At 31.7% G+C, this 18,691-nt stretch overlaps 3 protein-coding genes and 1 non-coding gene across 7 annotated transcripts; 1 reads left to right on the forward strand and 3 right to left on the reverse strand.

Moving 5' to 3' along the window:
• Positions 1–328: 328 nt before the first annotated feature.
• LOC126676891 (pentatricopeptide repeat-containing protein At3g12770-like) lies at positions 329–2,604 on the forward strand. Its single transcript, XM_050371214.2, has one exon. It carries the CDS (start codon positions 448–450, stop codon positions 2,230–2,232), a length of 1,785 nt encoding a protein of 594 aa, XP_050227171.1. The 5' UTR covers positions 329–447; the 3' UTR covers positions 2,233–2,604.
• A 465-nt stretch (positions 2,605–3,069) lies between these two features.
• TRNAS-GCU (transfer RNA serine (anticodon GCU)) lies at positions 3,070–3,151 on the reverse strand. The gene has a single exon. It is a non-coding gene; the product is annotated as a tRNA-Ser (tRNA).
• Positions 3,152–3,294: 143 nt separating this feature from the next.
• LOC126676895 (thioredoxin-like 3-1, chloroplastic) lies at positions 3,295–5,045 on the reverse strand. Of its 4 annotated transcripts, XM_050371222.2 has the most exons (5): positions 4,564–5,029; positions 4,416–4,490; positions 3,762–3,828; positions 3,599–3,616; positions 3,295–3,502 (listed from the first exon to the last, which is right to left on the reverse strand). In XM_050371222.2, exons 1-5 carry the CDS (start codon positions 4,845–4,847, stop codon positions 3,404–3,406), a joined length of 543 nt encoding a protein of 180 aa, XP_050227179.1. In that variant the 5' UTR covers positions 4,848–5,029; the 3' UTR covers positions 3,295–3,403. The 4 variants fall into 4 exon arrangements, with proteins under 4 accessions (XP_050227179.1, XP_050227181.1, XP_050227180.1 ...); XM_050371224.2 differs by lacking the exon at positions 4,416–4,490 and having other exon boundaries at positions 4,564–5,045; XM_050371223.2 differs by lacking the exon at positions 3,599–3,616.
• Positions 5,046–9,356: 4,311 nt separating this feature from the next.
• Positions 9,357–10,665, reverse strand: LOC126678991 (uncharacterized). Its single transcript, XM_050373928.2, has 4 exons — positions 10,121–10,665; positions 9,994–10,043; positions 9,806–9,894; positions 9,357–9,725 (listed from the first exon to the last, which is right to left on the reverse strand). The coding sequence occupies exons 1-4, from the start codon at positions 10,280–10,282 to the stop codon at positions 9,463–9,465; spliced, it is 564 nt and encodes a 187-aa protein (XP_050229885.1). The 5' UTR covers positions 10,283–10,665; the 3' UTR covers positions 9,357–9,462.
• Between the last annotated feature and the right edge of the window lie 8,026 nt (positions 10,666–18,691).

The raw sequence follows: 18,691 nt of genomic DNA on the forward strand, positions 1-18,691 counted from the left end.
AGAAACCGAAGTTGAACTTAAAATTGAACTCGTCCAACAGTCCTGTTCGATTTACCATCAAATTGGAAGTATAGTTGAAACGGGTTGGACAGGTTGATCATACTGAACCGATTGCACTGCAAACTAATGACCACACCGGTTTGATTTTTAAAACACTTAAGAGGCCTCAAATTAGAATCGTCATACTACCACATTCATATGGTTGGTTTATATTCTACTCGCCACATCTTTTTGAACTCCAAATTCTCTCAATGAGTCATTAGAATCCAAAAATTTTCTCTTACAATTTGTTATAAGTATATATATTAAAGCTTTCTAAAATTTGTTAGTAGGAATTATTAAACTCATTTTTTTCTAATTTTTAAATAGTTCTTCGAAAAAATAATCTATTATTGAGAAACAACCATTACCCTCCACTGAAATTTGCAAAATTAGAATGCCAATTTCATGTCGGCTAATGCCATCCGTACACTCTCCAAAAAAATTGAAAAAATTGGGTCGACCATCCTCATCCGTACTAACTACCATAACCTCCCTTTTAACTGCTTCTTGAACTCCTGTAACTCACTTTCCCACCTTAAACTCATCCATGCTCTCATCATCACAACCGGATCTCACCATAGCTTCCTCCTCTCCACAAAGCTCCTCACTCTGTCCTCAACTTTGGCTTCTTCAATGGACTATGCTCGTAAGCTGTTCGATAAAATGCCGCAAAGAGATGTTTTTCTTTGGAACACTTTAATTAGAGGCTATGCTGATCTGGGTCCTTGCCATGAAGCTTTATTGCTTTATAAAAGCATGCATCATGACGGGTTTTTACCGGATAATTATACTTTTCCTTTTGTGGTTCGGTCCTGCGGGGTGATTTCGGGGTTGAAGGAAGGGAAAGAAGTGCATTGTAATGTGATTAAAAATGGGTTTGATTTGGATGTGTTTGTACAGAGCGCTTTAGTCTCTATGTATGCTCAGTTTGAGGAGGTTTTGGATATGGAGATTGCTTTTGGTGAAATGGTTGTGAGGAATATAGTTTCTTGGACTGCTATGATTGCTGGTTATGTGCAGAATAGGCTTTTCAGTGAGGGGTTGGAGATTTTTAGGGAGATGGTGAGATCGGGAACTCGACCTAATGCGATTACATTGGTGAGTGTCCTTCCTGCTTGTAGTAGTTTGGAGTTTCTGATTTTAGGGAAGTTGGTTTATGCGTATGCGGTTAAAGTTGGAGTTGATTCTGATGTTTCGTTAAGAAATTCATTTATTGCGTTCTATGGGAAATGTGGAAATGTTGATGTAGCTAGATTGTTGTTTAATGGGATGGCTGATAAGAGCTTAGTCTCGTGGAACGCTATGCTTGCAGCCTATGAGCAGAATAATGCTGAAAGAAAAGCGATAAAGCTCTTTCTTAGAATGCTTTGTGAGAGGGTGGAATATGATTATATAACAGTAATTAGTGTAATTTCTGCTTGTACTAGTTTAGGAGCACTCGGTTTTGGAAAATGGTTACATGAGCTTATCAAAAGGAAGGGCTTTGAAACCAATGCTCTCATCATGAGTGCTCTTATCAACATGTATGCAAAATGCGGATGCATAGAATTGGCGAAGGATATTTTCGAGAAGTTGCCTGATAGAAACGTTGTGTCGTGGAGTTCAATAATTGGGGCTTGTGCATACCATGGTCATGCGGGTGATGCTCTCAAGCTATTCTCACAGATGAAAAAGGAAGGAATTAAACCAAATGGCTTCACCTTCACAGCTCTTTTGACGGCCTGCAGACATTCCGGCTTAGTTGAAGAAGGAAGGAGAGTGTTCGAGAGCATGACGAAAGATTACTCTATTGTACCGTGTGTAAAGCAATGTGCTTGTGTGGTTGATCTTCTTGCTAGAGCTGGGTGTTTGATCGAGGCTTATGAATTCGTCCAAAATATGCGGGTTGCACCAGATTTAGACATTTGGATAGCTTTGCTTTCGGCCTGTAAAATATACAACAATGTCGAACTAGCCGAGCTTGTGGCAGAGAAGCTATTCCAGTTGGATCCTCAAAATGTAAATTCCTATATTCTGATGTCTTGTATATATGCTCAAGTTGAGAGATGGGAAGATGCGGCGAGGTTAAAGAATTTGATTGGGGAAAGAGAGTTGAAAAAACCATCTGGACAAAGTTTGGTGGAGGCTAATCAAGGATTTCATACGTTTTTAGCAGGTTTGAGATCCCAACCCTCTTGGGCCATTCAGTGAACAAGAGTGTGTTCAATTTGAAAAGCTTGATGATCTGTGAGATATGCAGCTATGGGTAAGATTTAACTTAATGCACATCAAGTATGATGAAATAGGAACAAAAGAAATTGAAATGTGATGGATTTCAACTCATGCCAGTCTGATGGCATACATGGGCACCTACAAGACTAAATTATCATTATACAGTTGATTCAGAGGGGTCAGCAAATATTCAGTTAAACCGAATTAATCGATCTATTTCGGTTATAGAGGTTTTGGTTGATTCAATTAGTTCGATCGGTTTATATCAATAAAAAAATTTGGTTGGAATTACCGTAAAAAGTTTCAAAAATTCGGTTAATAAAATTTACCAAATATTTATTTATTTATTTATTCCTTACTTATTTATTGGTTCAAACTGATTTAACCAACTAATTTGACCGTTCTGATTTTCTATTTACAAGATTTCTATTAATTCAATTTTTGTTAAATTCGATTAACGCTTATATCATTTGAGCTATAGCTCATTGGTTATTACTAGTATTTTCGGTAAGGATTTGTGGCATTCTTCATTTTCTTTCAATAACTTTTTGGGATTGAAATTGAAACAGAAGGCAAAGCTATATTTAAGATAGTTTCCTAAGTAATTTATGCTAATTTTGGACATAACTACACGTTTAATAACTTGATGCATTTCATGACCTTTATCTGTATGTCATTAGGTGAGGCATCATAAATTGTAATAGCATTTGTGCTGACATGTAACAAAAGGGCACTTTTTTCCTTCATCTTTGGATTATTTGAACATAAAAAGATTTTCATTTGGAAAAGTAAAAGTGAAGTTGAAAAAAAATGAAACGTCGCCTGAGAGATTCGAACTCTCGCGGGGAAACCCCATGTACTTAGCAGGCACACGCCTTAACCACTCGGCCAAAGCGACTTGTTGGAATTATTCCCAGTCATTATGATTTCATTACAAGACCATAGTTATTGCTGGCTGAATTAAACAAATAAAATAAAAATATCGTAGAATATTACTAAATTAAAATAATCAGACATTTTTTGGAAAACTATGTAATGCTCTAGATCAAGTATGTGTATCATATGTAAAATATACATTAGATTCTAATTTTTTTTTAAAAGTTGGATATATGTATGGACTATGAATTACATTTAAGAAGATGAAAAAAGATCATATATGTTTTTGAATCATTGCTCTGACTTCTTCAATGACAAGCCAAGCCTTATGCCCTCCAATTACTTCTTCTTTCATCTCTCCATCTTTCCATAGCTGCAATTTCACTCATCACATTTCACTTTAATCAAATAAATTTAACAAAAAAATAATATACCCAAAAGAATACTATATAGAAGGGGCAAAATGTACCTGCATTGTTGGCATTTTCTGGCAGCAAGACAAAATAAATTAAATGATATGAGAAAATTATTAATGATCACAACTAAGAATATTAAAATAAATAGTGTATGGCTTATATTTATCAAATAATATATAGATTGAATTTTATAAATATTTTAAAGAAGATATATACCGATATGTTTCCACGCTTGACTAGAGACTGAGGTACCTTGTTCACATCCACACTGTAAAACTTCACCCTAAATTCATATTTTCAATAGCATTTGCGTTAATTTATCTCAAAGAATCAACATCCAATTATTGAGCTAATTAAGGATATTAAAAAAAAAAATACCCCCTTCATAATCTTCCAAATCTTAAAAAATATACATATTCTTCAAAACTGTGATATAAAAACATACACTAACTTATTTAGCTATTAAAAGTGCTTTTATTTGTTTAATTATTATAAATATAATTTTAATCTCTTTGAAGATATTTTTATTTAATAAGTTTTTATTTAATATTTTCAGGGTTGTCTTTCAACCGCTCTAAAAATATACGAGTGAATGTAATTTACTTTATTTGAAAAATTATAAACTAAATTATCACAAACTAATATAAAATTTAATTTAAATTAATTAAATAAACATAAATCCCTTTTGGAATTTAATAACTATTTTTTTTTTTAGAAAAATGTAGTAATATAAAATAAGGAAACAGATATTTTGCCATCTCTAAAAAAAGATATTTTTGAGTAAGATATTTTGCTTGCATATGAAATCAAAGACTGCACTGCTAATCCTAAACCCAATGACACTAATTAGTGAAGTAAAAAAGAGTGTACTTGGTATCAAATTCAGCAGCTAATTTCTCCAACTTTGGCTTCAAAAAAATACATTTCCGGCACCAAGAAGCCATCCTATATATATACACACACACAATTAAACGAACCATTGTATAATGACATAGACCCAAATAAAAAAAATGATTACCAGTCGATGAGAATGGGGTGAGAAATCTGTTGAGCATTGAGAAGAATCTGATCGAGCTGATCCGAATCATTAATGGGCTCCATTTCAATAGAAGCGGGTCTCGTCGTATCTGCCCAGAAAGCTTCAACTCTCACTGTCTCCCTTCGCTTTGTAATCTTCTTGTTATTATCATTAAAGCTTCCAAAACTGATAAAATTTCTTTGTTCCAACAATAACATACCACTGTTGCTGCTCCATAACTGGTTTCTGTATAAAACTTGAGAATTTGCGGCTAAACTTGACATTTCTTATTTCTCCTTTAATTTCTTTTGAATAATACGAACAAGATAAATTCAAATCAAGAATATGAAATAGAAGACAATCTTAAAGAGAAGTAATCAAGAAAATCATGATTTGGGTTGGACTGAAAACTTCTAATTTTACAAGAGAGAGAGATACTATTTGAGGATAAGAAGGTTTTCGTTCATAAATTGATATTTTTGTTTGTTTTAAAAAATAAAGCTTATCCAGAAGGTGAGTTGGGAAACGGAGGGAAAAATGGTAAGTGGGGTCACCTATAAAATTTATGAAACCGATTAATTAATTATTAGTAGTAGTATCATTTTTAAATTTTAGACAATAATGATTCTTTAAAATTTATAATGAATTTAAATTATCTAATTATCTTTATTTTATTACTATTAAGCTAAATGTACAAATCGGATTCTCATATTTGGCTCGATTTTCAACTTTTTTTTGTTTGAAAGTGATACCTAAACTGACAAAAAATGATAAAATAGATTTTTTAATTATTACTCATGTTGATGTAGAAAATGATAAAATAAACCTTTAATTAATATTAAATTTCAAATTAAAAAAAAATATTTATGTACAAATTGAAATACATTTTACGTGTACATCATATGTCATCCAGACGGAGAAGATAACATGTCATCGAGATGGGAAAGAATGAAAAAAATATTATAAAATTTATTTTACTATTTTTTATTAATGTTAAGTGCCATTTTCAAATAAAACAAATATTGTAGTCTAAGTTAAAAACCGAGCCATGAAGGGGGAAATTGTTCATTTGGTCTTCGATATTATTAAGAAATTTTTTTAATATTCAAATTCATTATAAATATAAATTAATTCAACAGCCTATTTTTAAGTTTGTAACTTTGTAAACTGGGCTTTCTATGTTGGACACATCATGAGCCCAGGAGATATTAACAAGGGCTTTTTACGTATTTACCTAAAATATAAAAATATTTACAAATAATACATCAACGCGGAAAAGTTAATAAAAGTACATCACGTTTTTATCAATTTTGTGTTTCTACCTTCTGCTTATAAAAATTTGTATTTTTACTCTAATTGAATAACACATGCATTTTGACATGACCTCTCTCTTTCTCTCACCCATACTCTCTCACCCACCCACCTGCACTCATAACACCTGACACTTTTTTCTATCTTTTTTTCTCTTTCCATTTTTTTCTTTTTCTCTCTTTCCTTTTTTCTCTCTATTTCCACTTTTGTTCTTATTTTTTCTTGTTTTCTTTCTCTCTCCTTCCACTGCCTGCATTTTTCACTTTCACTTTCTTTCAATTTTCCGTCATCTTCAATCTTGCGATTTTATTATAAAAATTTACAATCATTTACGTATCATTTTTTTATCTCGCAATTTGATCTTTCGGATTTAAATCTAAAAAAGCAGCAGTGACATTATCATATCGGTATCATAATTTTTTTGTAAAAAAATTATTTTTCGTACGTTATCATACTATTATCATTAACCTTTTCACACTAGTATCATAATATGTTTTTATAAAAATTATCATATCATAATATATTTTATCATAACAGTATCATAAAATTATCATGACGTACTTTATCATAACTATATCATAATCTTTTATCATACTATTATCATAACATTATCATAATACTTTATCATAATAGTATCAAAAATATATTATCATAACATTATCATAATATCTTTTATCATAACAGTATCAAAAATATATTGTCATAACATTATCATGACGTACTTTATCATAACTATATCATAGCCTTATCATACTATTATCATAGCCTTATCATAAACCTTATCATACTATTATCATAACCGTATAATATTATGATATTAATATGATAGCGTTATGATACAGATATGCTAACATTAATGATACTGAAATGATAATCAAGTATTTTTCTTAACAGAAAATCGTTTTTCTCTGCCGTGTTATGATAATGATATGATAACGTAATAGTGATAACGATATGATAACCAGATGCTGTATTCTGCAGAAAATCATTTTTTTCATCACAAAATCGTTTTTAATGCAGATTTTCAGATCTTAAACTGAAAAAATTCAAGAACAATTTTTTAATCACTGATTTAAAGATATAAAAAAAATCTGTAAAAAAAATAATTTTTTCATAATATTATTATAAAAGCACAGTGATATTATCATCTCGGTATCATAATTTTTCTATAAAAATTATTTTTCGTACATTATCATACTATTATCATTAACTTTGTCATACTATTATCATAACCTGATCTTATAAAAATTATCATAACACTATCATAATATACTTTATCATAACATTATCATAAAAAATTATCATAATATTATCATGACGTAGTTTATCATAACTATATCGTAACTTTTTATCATAAACTTATCATACTATTATCATAACATTATCACAATATACTTTATCATAACAATATCAAAAATTATTATCATAACATTATCATGACGTACTTTATCATAACTATATCATAAACTTATCATATTATTATCATAACCGCGTAATATTGTGGTATTGATATGATAACGTTATGATACATTTATGCTAACGTTAATGATACCGAAATGATAATCAAGCATTTTTCTTGACAGAAAATCGTTTTTCTCTGCAGTGTTATGATAATGATATGATAACGTCATAGTGATAACAATATGATAATCAGGCGCTGTTTTCTGCAGAAAATCGTTTTTTCTGCAGAAAATCATTTTTTTCATCATAAAATCATTCTTAATGCAGATTTTCAGATCTTAAACTAAAAAAAATTAAGAGTAATTATTTTAGATCTGAGAGTTAAAATAAATCGTAATAATCACCACGAGTTAAAAAATCGCTAAAATGTAGAAGATCAGCGGAGTGAAGACGAAACGAAGGCGGGGCGAAGGCGGAGCAACGACGGAGTAATGGCGGATCGGTGAAGGCGGAGCAACGACGTGATAAAGAAGAAAAAAATAAATGAAGAAGAAGAAGAAATTGGAGAAGAAAAAATGGAGGAGAAGAAGAAAAAGAGAGAGAGAGAAAGAGAGAGGGAGAGAAAAAAAATCTGAGAAAAAAGGAAGAACTACATGTGAGAGTAAAAATAAAATTCTTAGATTAAAAATTAATAAAAAAAGACATTAGAGTAACAAAATAAAAATGTTAAAAAGGTGAGGTATTTTTTCTATCTTTTTCTTGTTGGGGTATAATTTACTATTATTTTAAAAAATAGAGTGTTTTCCCTAATTTTCTCTATTAACAATCCACACAGAAAATGGGTCAAGCTCACTGCATTTTTTTTGATACAGTTTTTTTTTTTCTACATATTACAAACAATAATTACAATGTCAATTTATTTTAAAACTTTTTGAAAATGGCATGATAACATTATCAAATTACCTTATCAAATTTAACTTAAACTAAAATATTATCAAATTACCTTATCAAATTTATTAAATTACCAAAAAATTAATATTAAATCGAATGGTAACATATATGTTGTGCTTTTTTATTTTATTAACGGTTATTTATTTGTGATAGTTAGAGATATAAAAGCAATGCAATGAATTAGAAGCTAATTAATTTGAAGAATCAAAATAATATATTATAATATATTAAAGACCATATTATAGATAAAAAAATATATGTGGTTCTGGTGATATCTGTACTGAACTGTACCGAACCATTAGGACCGAATCTCCGCATCGAACTATACCAAAAAATAAAATCTCCAAACCGAACCGAACCGATTATTGGCACGGATCCGGATAGCCAATTTTTGATATCCCCGATTTTTGATTTGGTTCCGGAGATTAGCCATGCTCACCCCTAGAGTCTATGTATATGTACAACTATATTCTTAGAACATTTTCAAATTTTCAAAATATTGCATTACATACTAATAGCGTAAAGTTTAAAAAGATCAAATTGTTTTTTATTTTTATGGATTAAATGTACACATAAGTATAAAATATATTATCTATAGGATGCATTAAGCTTTAAATTAAAGAGACCATGATATATCAATGTATTTAAATGACTAAATACTAGTGTCACATACTTTTTTGATGCGTGTCTGATAGAATTTCATACACGTTTTGTTTAACGAAATCTCTGTCTCCCTCTCTCTATATACACACACGATTAAGTATATATTTACTTAATCTTATACATAAAGCTAATTAATATAAAGTTAGAACTATAAACTGTTGACCTTTAAATCATGGAAGCTTACGGTTATATATATAACAATATCATTAGATGTAAGATGAAGTGAAGTGTGAGTAATGAAAGGAAATGCAGCCTTATGATCATTCATATACAAAACTAGAAAAGCTTCCAAAGCAAAAGCAAAACTAGAAAAGGTAACATCTCACAATTTGTCTGTTCTTCACTATCCCACAAAAGGAAAAAACTCAAAAGGCCTATAATAGCTATATATATGTACATATACATCCCTAAGCTGCCAACTTTTGTCTAAACTGAAAACAATTGGTAACAAATTCAACAACTCAAAATGACACAAATTCTTCATCATCATCATCACTAATGTCTAGCTAATTCCTACAATTATACATATATAGTGAGTCTATAATCTTGACTTAATCTTTGTATTATCTATATTTATATATGAATTGCACTGTCATGATTAGGTTTAGCAAGCAAAGGCAGATTAAGTATACTACTTATCCTTCTTGTCTTTGCTTTCTTCTTACCAACTCCATAATCTTTTCTTCCTAACCCATTCTTCATCTCCATTCTTGAATTTGCACCCATTTTTTTCTTGTTCTTGTTCTTGATTTCACATTCTTGATCTATCATGAACCTCTCCAAGCTCAGTTTTCTTTTCTTTAATGGGAACACTTTCTCTTCTTCGCACCACTTCCCTAAATTCAAGAATAATTTACAGTCATTGATGGATCACGAATATAATTAATTTATTAAAATAGTGTATAGTTATACAAACCGTGGCACGATAATGACGAAGAGCTGCAAACTGAACTAGCAGTTGAAGATGTTCTTGTACTAATAGAACTACTGCATTTGTCACCACTACTACAATTTTTTTTGAAAAAAAAACATTAAATTCATGGACAATTAATCAAGACTTATTTTTAATTTAATTAGTTCTCATATATAGAAACTAAAACTAACCTCTTCTTCTCCGGGATATTTTCTTCTTTTGTCTTACTGGTTACTGGGTTCTGACAAGAAAAAAAAATTGTTAATCTTTAAAGATTGTACGGATTCAAGAATGAGAAGAAAATTCTTAATTACGAACCTGGTTAGAGCAAATCGAAACGTTGATTCTACTAATCATGACGGGTGGTGAGTTCTGCACCCACGGAGGTGGCGACTGATCAGCGGTTGTTGATGACGACGCAATATCAGACGGCGGCGGTGGTGTAATATGATTATAACTGCAAATTTGCCTGATCCTCATATCTGTTTCTTGATTTTCTTGTGGGTTTGTGCAAGAACTTGAAATGAATATTATGTGAAAGCAGCCATCTCTACCGCGAATTATATTCTATTTGTTGCTCTATTGTCTGCACTTTGTTGTTGCAGTAAAATGGTGTGTCTCTGTGACTGTGTGGTGTGGTGTGTGGTTATTTTGTCTTGTGGTTGGGTGGTGGCACCACAAGTACAGAGCCACGCGGCGGAATATGGGCTCAAGGGTGCGTGGTACGGATTTGTAGTACCAAGGCACGCTTGGATTGGTCGCGTGACATTTACACTCCATTTGAATTGGCACCAACGTTAACTAAAACTTTGCATGTAATAAAGCAAAGAAGATGAGGGGTACAAGCATAATGGGCTCTTAGACATGTTCATGGGCTTGTTACCGCCCAGTCTGCCCACCTTAGATCAGAGTTAGAGGTTAGAGCTGTGAGCACCAAGAGCTTAACCCATTTTTGGATCCATCATGAACACGTCAAATAAAAAAAAAATTGAAGAGACTCGCCAAGGATCGGAAAAGACTGCGGATAAAGCTAAAAATCGAATAAAATATAAATATCCAGAAATTAGCTCACTCGTGGGGAGTTAATGTGTTAATATCAGTGAGACATTAGCATCAACACTTTCTTTTTTCGGATTGAAATATTTTTAAAATGATATTATACAATTTTAAATATTATCAAAATGTTAAAAAAAGTTTAAACATAGTGGAAATTTGTGGCGAATGTTTACTTTTTTCGGTCATTAAGACATGTAGGTTGTATATATCCTAATTATTCTACTACAGCTGTCTAGCTGACATGGCACTTCCTTATTGGTGCTTTTATGTATCACACAGATTAGTATCTTAGAATAGTAGAATAGCAAGTAGCGGTTATTTTTTGTGCTTCTTCTACAGCTCCGTATATAAGCTCATTAGTTAGCTTCTTGATCATTAATGAGAAATATAGATTCTTTCTCTCAAATTGATATTTTACATGGTATCAGAGCTCTAGGAAGATCAAAACCTAGGGTTTCAAATTTTCTCTAAAATTGATCGAAGATAATCAATTACTTCTACTTTCAACTAATTGAAGAAGAAGAATGGAGGATAATAGCAATGTATCAGGAAGTCGCAACCATGAGAGGTACGCGAACAACTATAATGGTGATCCATTGATGTTACAGGGATCGGACCATCCTAATCTTACGCTGGTGAGTTCGCCATTGACAATCAACAATTATTTCAGCTGGAGTAGAGCTATTAAGATAGCTTTAGGTGCGAAAACTAAATTAGGGTTTATCAATGGTAAATGTACAATGCCAGAAGAAGACTCTGATTCATATGAACAATGGATTAAAGTTGATTGTATGGTGATTTCTTGGCTATTGAATTCTATTTCTAAAGAACTATCAGGTGCTTTTTTGTGCGCAATCTCAGCTAAAGGATTGTGGGATGACCTGAAACAGAGATTTGGACAGAGCAATGGTCCTATGCTCTACCAATTGAAGAGGGAAATTGTTTCAATCTCTCAAGGAAATGATGAAATTTCTGTTTATTTTACAAGACTCAAATGTTTGTGGGATGAACTGGGCTATATGATGAACTTTCCAACTTGCAGTTGTGGAGCAATGAAGCAGTGCACCTGTAATTTGACTAAGTCTGTTATTGATTTTCACTCACAGGACAAGTTGATTCAGTTTCTTATGGGACTGAATGATGAATATGAATACTCTGGAAACCAGATTCTATTGATGGATCCTTTACCTAATGAGAATCGTGCCTACTCAATGATAATGACAGTAGAGAAACAAAGACAAGTTAGTGGACACATAATGCAAACTGTTGATAGCACAGCTCTCCTGGCAAAACCACAGAATTACCAAAGCAATAGCAAGGGAAACTGGGATGCAAAGAAGAGATATGGGGAAGACTACAAGAAAGATAAAAACAAAGGACATTGTGACTATTGCAATAGAGATGGTCATACAAAGGAAGGTTGTTTTAAACTGGTGGGATATCCTGATTGGTACAAAGGAAACAAAGGAAATGGACAGAAACAAGGGACTAGAATGGCAGCTCAAGTGAACACCTACAGTCCACAGAATGATAATCCTTTGGAAACAGAAGGAAATAACTGGAATCAAGCTTCAACGGGATATGAACAGCTGAGCAATACTTTAACTGATATGTTAAAGATCCTTAAAGGAAAGGCAGTTGCTGAGAGTGCATCAGGATCGAATGGAAAGTTTGCTGGAACTGCAGAAAGACTTCCTATGGATCGTTATGCATTTGCAGGTACTTTTTCTTCTTATGCTCTCAATAGCTTTGGTATGTATGACTGTGATTGTTGGATTATAGATACAGGGGCTTCTGATCATATGACCTATAACAGTTCATCTTTTCTCACCAAAACCTCTTTAACTCAACCTATACAAGTTTGCCTACCAAATGGTTTTATACATTCCATATTTCAGACTGGAAACATTTCTCTAAACCCAAATTTATTACTAAGAGATGTACTACATGTACCAAGTTTCAAGTATAACTTACTGTCAGTTAGTAAGTTGGTACAATCAAATCATCTTAAAGTAACATTCTATTCTAAATACTGTCTCATACAGGACCAGAAGACTAAGGTCATACTGGCAAAGGGGAAACAAATGGGAGGATTATACAAACTTGATCCTAGCAGTTTTTTCACACCATCTCCTTGTACAAACTCTTCAACTAATAATGTTTTTTCATCCAACATTAATAAAGACAATCCTTCTCATTGCTCTCCAAATACTGCTATGAATGTTCATTGTGATTTTTCTGATTCTTTTCTTTGGCATGCTATATTAGGACATGTCAGCTTGCCTGTTATTAATCACATTCCTGAATTAACCATTCTTAAATCACACACTGAAGTTTGTGAAATCTGTCCTCAAGCAAAACAGCATAGGCATCCTTTTCCTTACTCAGAAATTAAAACCAAATTTGTCTTTGATATGCTACATGTGGATCTCTGGGGTCCTTATAAAACAACATCTATTCAAGGCTCTCACTATTTCATCACCATTGTTGATGATAAAACTAGAGTAACCTGGACTCTCTTGTTAAAACAAAAAGTAGATTGTTCCACTACTTTTCTTCATTTTCTTAAAATGATTAAGACTCAGTATCAAGCCCAAGTTAAAATCATTCGAACTGATAATGGTCTTGAATTCACTAACCAAAATGTTTCCTCTTATCTTCAAGACCATGGGATTATTCATCAACTCACTTGTCCCTACACACCACAACAAAATGGTGTAGTAGAAAGAAAGCATAGACATCTTTTAGAAGTAGCTAGAGCCCTTAGGTTTCAAGCTAATCTACCAAAACGTTTTTGGGGTGATTGTGTACTTACAGCTACTTATCTAATCAATAGACTTCCAATGAAACTGCTAAATTGGAAATCCCCATATGAAATGTTTCACTCAAAAATCCCAGACTATTCCTTACTCAAAGTGTTTGGTTGCTTATGCTATGCTGTAAACAACATTCCATTTAAAGATAAATTTGACAGCAGGAGTATCAAATCCATTTTCTTAGGTTATTCTTCTGTTCAAAAGGGTTACAAACTGTTAAACCTATCTACTGAACAATGTTATGTCAGTAGGGATGTAAAATTCTTTGAACACATTTTTCCTTTTCAAAAATCTGTGTTATCATCTGATACTTCTTCTATTCCTTTACCTCTTACTTCTACTGATGCTCCTGATTCACTATTTTCTCCTCCTACTGTTATACCTTCCATTCCTGAACTTCATAATTCTCCAACTGATGACAATCTTCCAGAACATGACTCACCTATTCCTTTACCAACTAGACATACTACCAGATACCATCACCCTCCCATTTGGTTTAAGGACTATCATGTTCCCACAATATCTAAAACAAAACCTACATGCCTAACCATCACCAAATCTCCTACCTACCCTTTACCTGAATTTTCACTACTTACAAAATCTAATGATCAGATAAGTTCTAGTTCTATAATTCAAGAACCATTTTCATATAATCAGGCTAGGAAAGATCATAGATGGATTTCTGCTATGCATGATGAATTAACAGCTCTGGAAAACAATGGAACTTGGATACTTACATCTTTACCTGCAGGCAAGATTGCTATAGGTTCTAAATGGGTGTATAAAATTAAACATAATCTTGATGGTAGTGTGGAAAGGCTTAAAGCCAGACTTGTAGCAAAGGGTTACAATCAGATTGCAGGTCTTGATTATAAGGAAAGATTTTCTCCTGTGGCAAAGTTAGTTACTGTCAGATTACTTATTGCACTGGCAGCAGCTAAAGGATGGTTTTTAGAACAATTGGATGTTAATAATGCTTTTTTACATGGAACTTTGGAAGAAGAAGTTTACATGTTACCCCCTCAGGGTTATACTAAAGCCAAATCTACAGAAGTATGCAAATTGGTTAAGTCATTATATGGTCTGAAGCAGGCCTCAAGACAATGGAACATCAAATTCACAACTTCTTTACTCAACATTGGTTTTATACAATCCACTAATGACAACTGCTTGTTTACAAGATTTCAGGATAATCATTTCACTATTCTACTTGTATATGTGGATGATGTAATTCTTGCTGGAGACAACATGGCTGTTATTTCTCAGGTGAAGCAGTTTCTACATACTGAATTCACCATTAAGGATCTTGGTCCTTTGAAATACTTTCTTGGTATTGAAATTCATAGAGATTCTTCAGGGATTTCTCTTAATCAGAGAAGATATATCTTGGACATTCTTGCTGATTCAGGATATACAGCAGCTAAGCCTTCTCTATTTCCTCTTCCTGCTAACATAAAGCTTACCATGGAGGATGGTGCTTTACTTGATGATCCTGACCAATATCGCAGACTTATTGGTCGTCTTTTGTATGTCACAATTACTAGACCTGATATTAGCTTCTCAGTTCACCTATTGAGCCAATTTATCAGTTCACCTAAAGTTCCTCACTGGGAAGCTGCTTTACATCTTCTTCGATATCTCAAGCACTGTCCATCCCTTGGATTATTCTACTCTTCAACCAATGATTTTACTCTTCAGGCATACTGTGACTCAGATTGGGCAGCCTGTCTTGACTCTCGCAGATCCGTTACTGGTTACTGTGTGTTTATTGGTTCTTCTCTAATATCATGGAAGAGTAAGAAACAATCCATTGTTTCCAGATCTTCAGCAGAGGCAGAGTATCGCTCTATGGCATCCACTACCTGCGAGCTTCTTTGGCTCAGTTACATTTTGAAGGATTTGCATATATCCTTATCTTTACCAGTCTCTCTATTTTGTGACAACAAAGCTGCTATTCACATTGCTGGTAACCCTGTTTTCCATGAACGTACCAAGCATCTGGATATTGACTGTCACTTGGTTCGTGAACAGTATAAGAAGGGTTTTCTTCATCCTACATATACTCCCTCCAAGCTCCAGTTGGCAGATATTCTCACCAAGTCTTTGGGTGCTGCTCCTCATCAGTTTCTTCTGTCCAAGTTGCAACTTAGTTCGCCAGCAGATGCAACTTGAGGGGGGGATGTAGGTTGTATATATCCTAATTATTCTACTACAGCTGTCTAGCTGACATGGCACTTTCTTATTGGTGCTTTTATGTATCACACAGATTAGTATCTTAGAATAGTAGAATAGCAAGTAGCGGTTATTTTTTGTGCTTCTTCTGCAGCTCTGTATATAAGCTCATTAGTTAGCTTCTTGATCATTAATGAGAAATATAGATTCTTTCTCTCAAATTGATATTTTACAAGACAGCTATAAATAACTGAATCATTATTATAATTATAGTTCGATTTAGTTTGTTTTTATTTTATGATATGGATTCGTTCTTTCACACTCGTAATAGCGGCATGGAGGCAGTAAGCAGGCAGCTCTCTCTCTTCAGTTTAAGGGTTTCTGGCAAAACTTTGTATTATCTATTTTAGCTGATTTTGCTAACTGAAATTCTAATTAAAAATTGGTGTATTAAAATGATTTGCAAAGAAAAAGAAGGCGGACTAAAAGTGTGAGAAATTTGTGGGTGTAGTAGATAAGGGCAAATTGCAATGTGACAAAGCCAAAAGTTTGATATATTTATGTCTTAGTTAGGGCATAGTCGGTGGGGAGAAGTAGTTGAATGTTGAGTTTGATGGGACTTTAAAATGGACCCTCTCTCATTCTCTTTCATTTTCGAAGTATTATTAGCATCCATGATGTAATTGGGAATTAATTTGATTAGGTGTCATTATTAATATTATCATCAAACCTAATCGAATCATAATTTTAGTTAATGCAATTTATTTTAGCGTTGTCAGTTAATATTAACTTTTTTTTCTATGGCTTATAATTAAAGGGGAACACCGAAAATCCTACAGTACCCTTTACATCGGAAGTGGATCACCTTAAATTCAAAATTTTCTCAATTCCCTCCTTTTCGTCCTTAAAGCGTTTTTCACTTTTTTGTATTTCCTTTTTCAGAGTTTTTGTCTATTTTTAATAAATAACAAATCTTAACTTTTTTATATTATCTTTATTTAAAATTACTGATAAATAAATATTTATTACTATTATTTTTTAAATAATATAAACAAACAAGAATTTGTGAATATATTAAATAGAAGTATAGTAAGTAAAGTAAAAAAAATATTTTAAAATTTTATAACGTTAGTTGTGTTTTCTTAAACCGTGTGATAATGATAAATAAACAACTCTATTTAGTCAAAAAGAGTTTATTTTATTAAAAATAAAATAAAATTCTATATTGTATTATATCACGTCTTAAACGCTTTCTGTTTTAAACTTGAATTTATTTTTTTCTTACTTGTCTAAATATTAAACAGTCTTAAACTAAATCATACATTTATTTAAAATATTTTAAAAATAAAATTACGAGATTTAAATTAAAATATTATACATAAAATTATTCTTTCTAATTGACACCGAAAATATATCTTTGTGAGTGAGTCAAAATTTGAGTATTACAAGTCATAAATGCATTAAAAAAACATACAATATGTGAATCATAAGTCATAACTCATATCCGAACGTAATACTGACATGCATATCTTCAAATAGGGCAACTTTTGAGCATAACTGAAAGAGTACAGCTCATATTCTTCTACTTGCATTAATATTTTTATTATTACTAATGAAGATGAAAATTCGTTAAAAAATAAACTTATAACCTTAGAAAAATGTTGCCAATCGTTTATATTATTTGAACTACGGCTTATTAGTTTTCCGTATTGAATTTTCATTTGCAAAACAACTATATAAAAATTAAAATACAAAAGCCCATCATAGAGTAGTCGATCATGGCGTCAATATTTTCGAGTGCTATTTATACTCTTAGAACTTCCAACGTCAACGTGTTCTATTTTTAATATATTGCAATTGACCAACTATAATATTGATTCATCAATATCTGAAGTTTGAATGAATGTGAAATACTTTTGATCTAATCAAAAAAATCGACACACTAAAATTAAAAAATTATCATTAAATCCCACAAAAAAATCACATCAAAATACAAAAAAATGAAATTATTGGAGAAATAAAAAAAAGTCAATACAGGGAATATATAAAAATACAAATAATATGTCATACACATCCAATGCCTTTAAATAATTAATTACTAGAATTATTATAATAAATTTTTATTTTAACTTATTAATTCATAAATTACAAATTATAAGATTTTTATTGTTATTTGTATGAATTTTGTTTAAAAATTATTATTTCAATTAGATATTAATTAGATTTTGCATAAATGCGCGGATTTACGACTAGTAATATAGAATTTACTGTTTACTCTTTAAGCCAGGTATTTAGGAGGAGATATGTCCTTTTTACACATAAATTTAGAAGGTAATAATTATTTTAGTTTTTTTTTATTTTATTTCTATTAATTATTGTTCGTAGTTTGTATATAAAATATTAGTTTTAATTATAGAAAAAAAATGAGGGTATAAAAGAGAATTTTTTATAAAACAATATAAAAATTTTGATTTAACTTTTTTATGTGGAACAAAATTGAAAAATGAACGCAGGAAATATACCTTATATAAAATGTTGAATTTATTTTATCAGTTTTTCCATTTAAAAATAAACATCACCGTTTATTGTAGTACTATTATTTAGAAAAAAAATATTTGAAATTAAGCACCGACACAACATCACCTCAGCTTTACGGAGTTGACGCGTTACTCATATTAGTCCAGCCGAGTCCACGCTAATTGGTACAAATTCTCCGTTAAAAAAAAATTGGTACAAATTCTAGATGCTTTCTTTACTTTTTTATCTATTAAGTACCAATTTTTGATTGGCGTATCAATATTAGTCCTTAACTAATGCAATCCATCATAAACTCTATTGAATTTGT

This window comes from Mercurialis annua, linkage group LG4, assembly GCF_937616625.2.
Source record: "Mercurialis annua linkage group LG4, ddMerAnnu1.2, whole genome shotgun sequence".
Classification (NCBI taxonomy): Eukaryota; Viridiplantae; Streptophyta; class Magnoliopsida; order Malpighiales; family Euphorbiaceae; genus Mercurialis; species Mercurialis annua.

Excerpts from the sequence above, each read along its gene's own strand:
- LOC126676891 (XM_050371214.2), top strand. The coding sequence starts at position 448 with ATGTCGGCTAATGCCATCCGTACACTCTCCAAAAAAATTGAAAAAATT.
- LOC126676895 (XM_050371222.2), bottom strand. The coding sequence starts at position 4,847 with ATGTCAAGTTTAGCCGCAAATTCTCAAGTTTTATACAGAAACCAGTTA. Across the intron at positions 4,491-4,563 it reads CACCCCATTCTCATCGACTG|GATGGCTTCTTGGTGCCGGA; the intron begins GTAATCATTTTT and ends GTATATATATAG. Across the intron at positions 3,829-4,415 it reads GCTGCTGAATTTGATACCAA|GGTGAAGTTTTACAGTGTGG; the intron begins GTACACTCTTTT and ends ATATGAATTTAG.
- LOC126678991 (XM_050373928.2), bottom strand. The coding sequence starts at position 10,282 with ATGAGGATCAGGCAAATTTGCAGTTATAATCATATTACACCACCGCCG. Across the intron at positions 10,044-10,120 it reads TTTCGATTTGCTCTAACCAG|AACCCAGTAACCAGTAAGAC; the intron begins GTTCGTAATTAA and ends TTTTCTTGTCAG. Across the intron at positions 9,895-9,993 it reads AATATCCCGGAGAAGAAGAG|TAGTGGTGACAAATGCAGTA; the intron begins GTTAGTTTTAGT and ends AAAAAATTGTAG.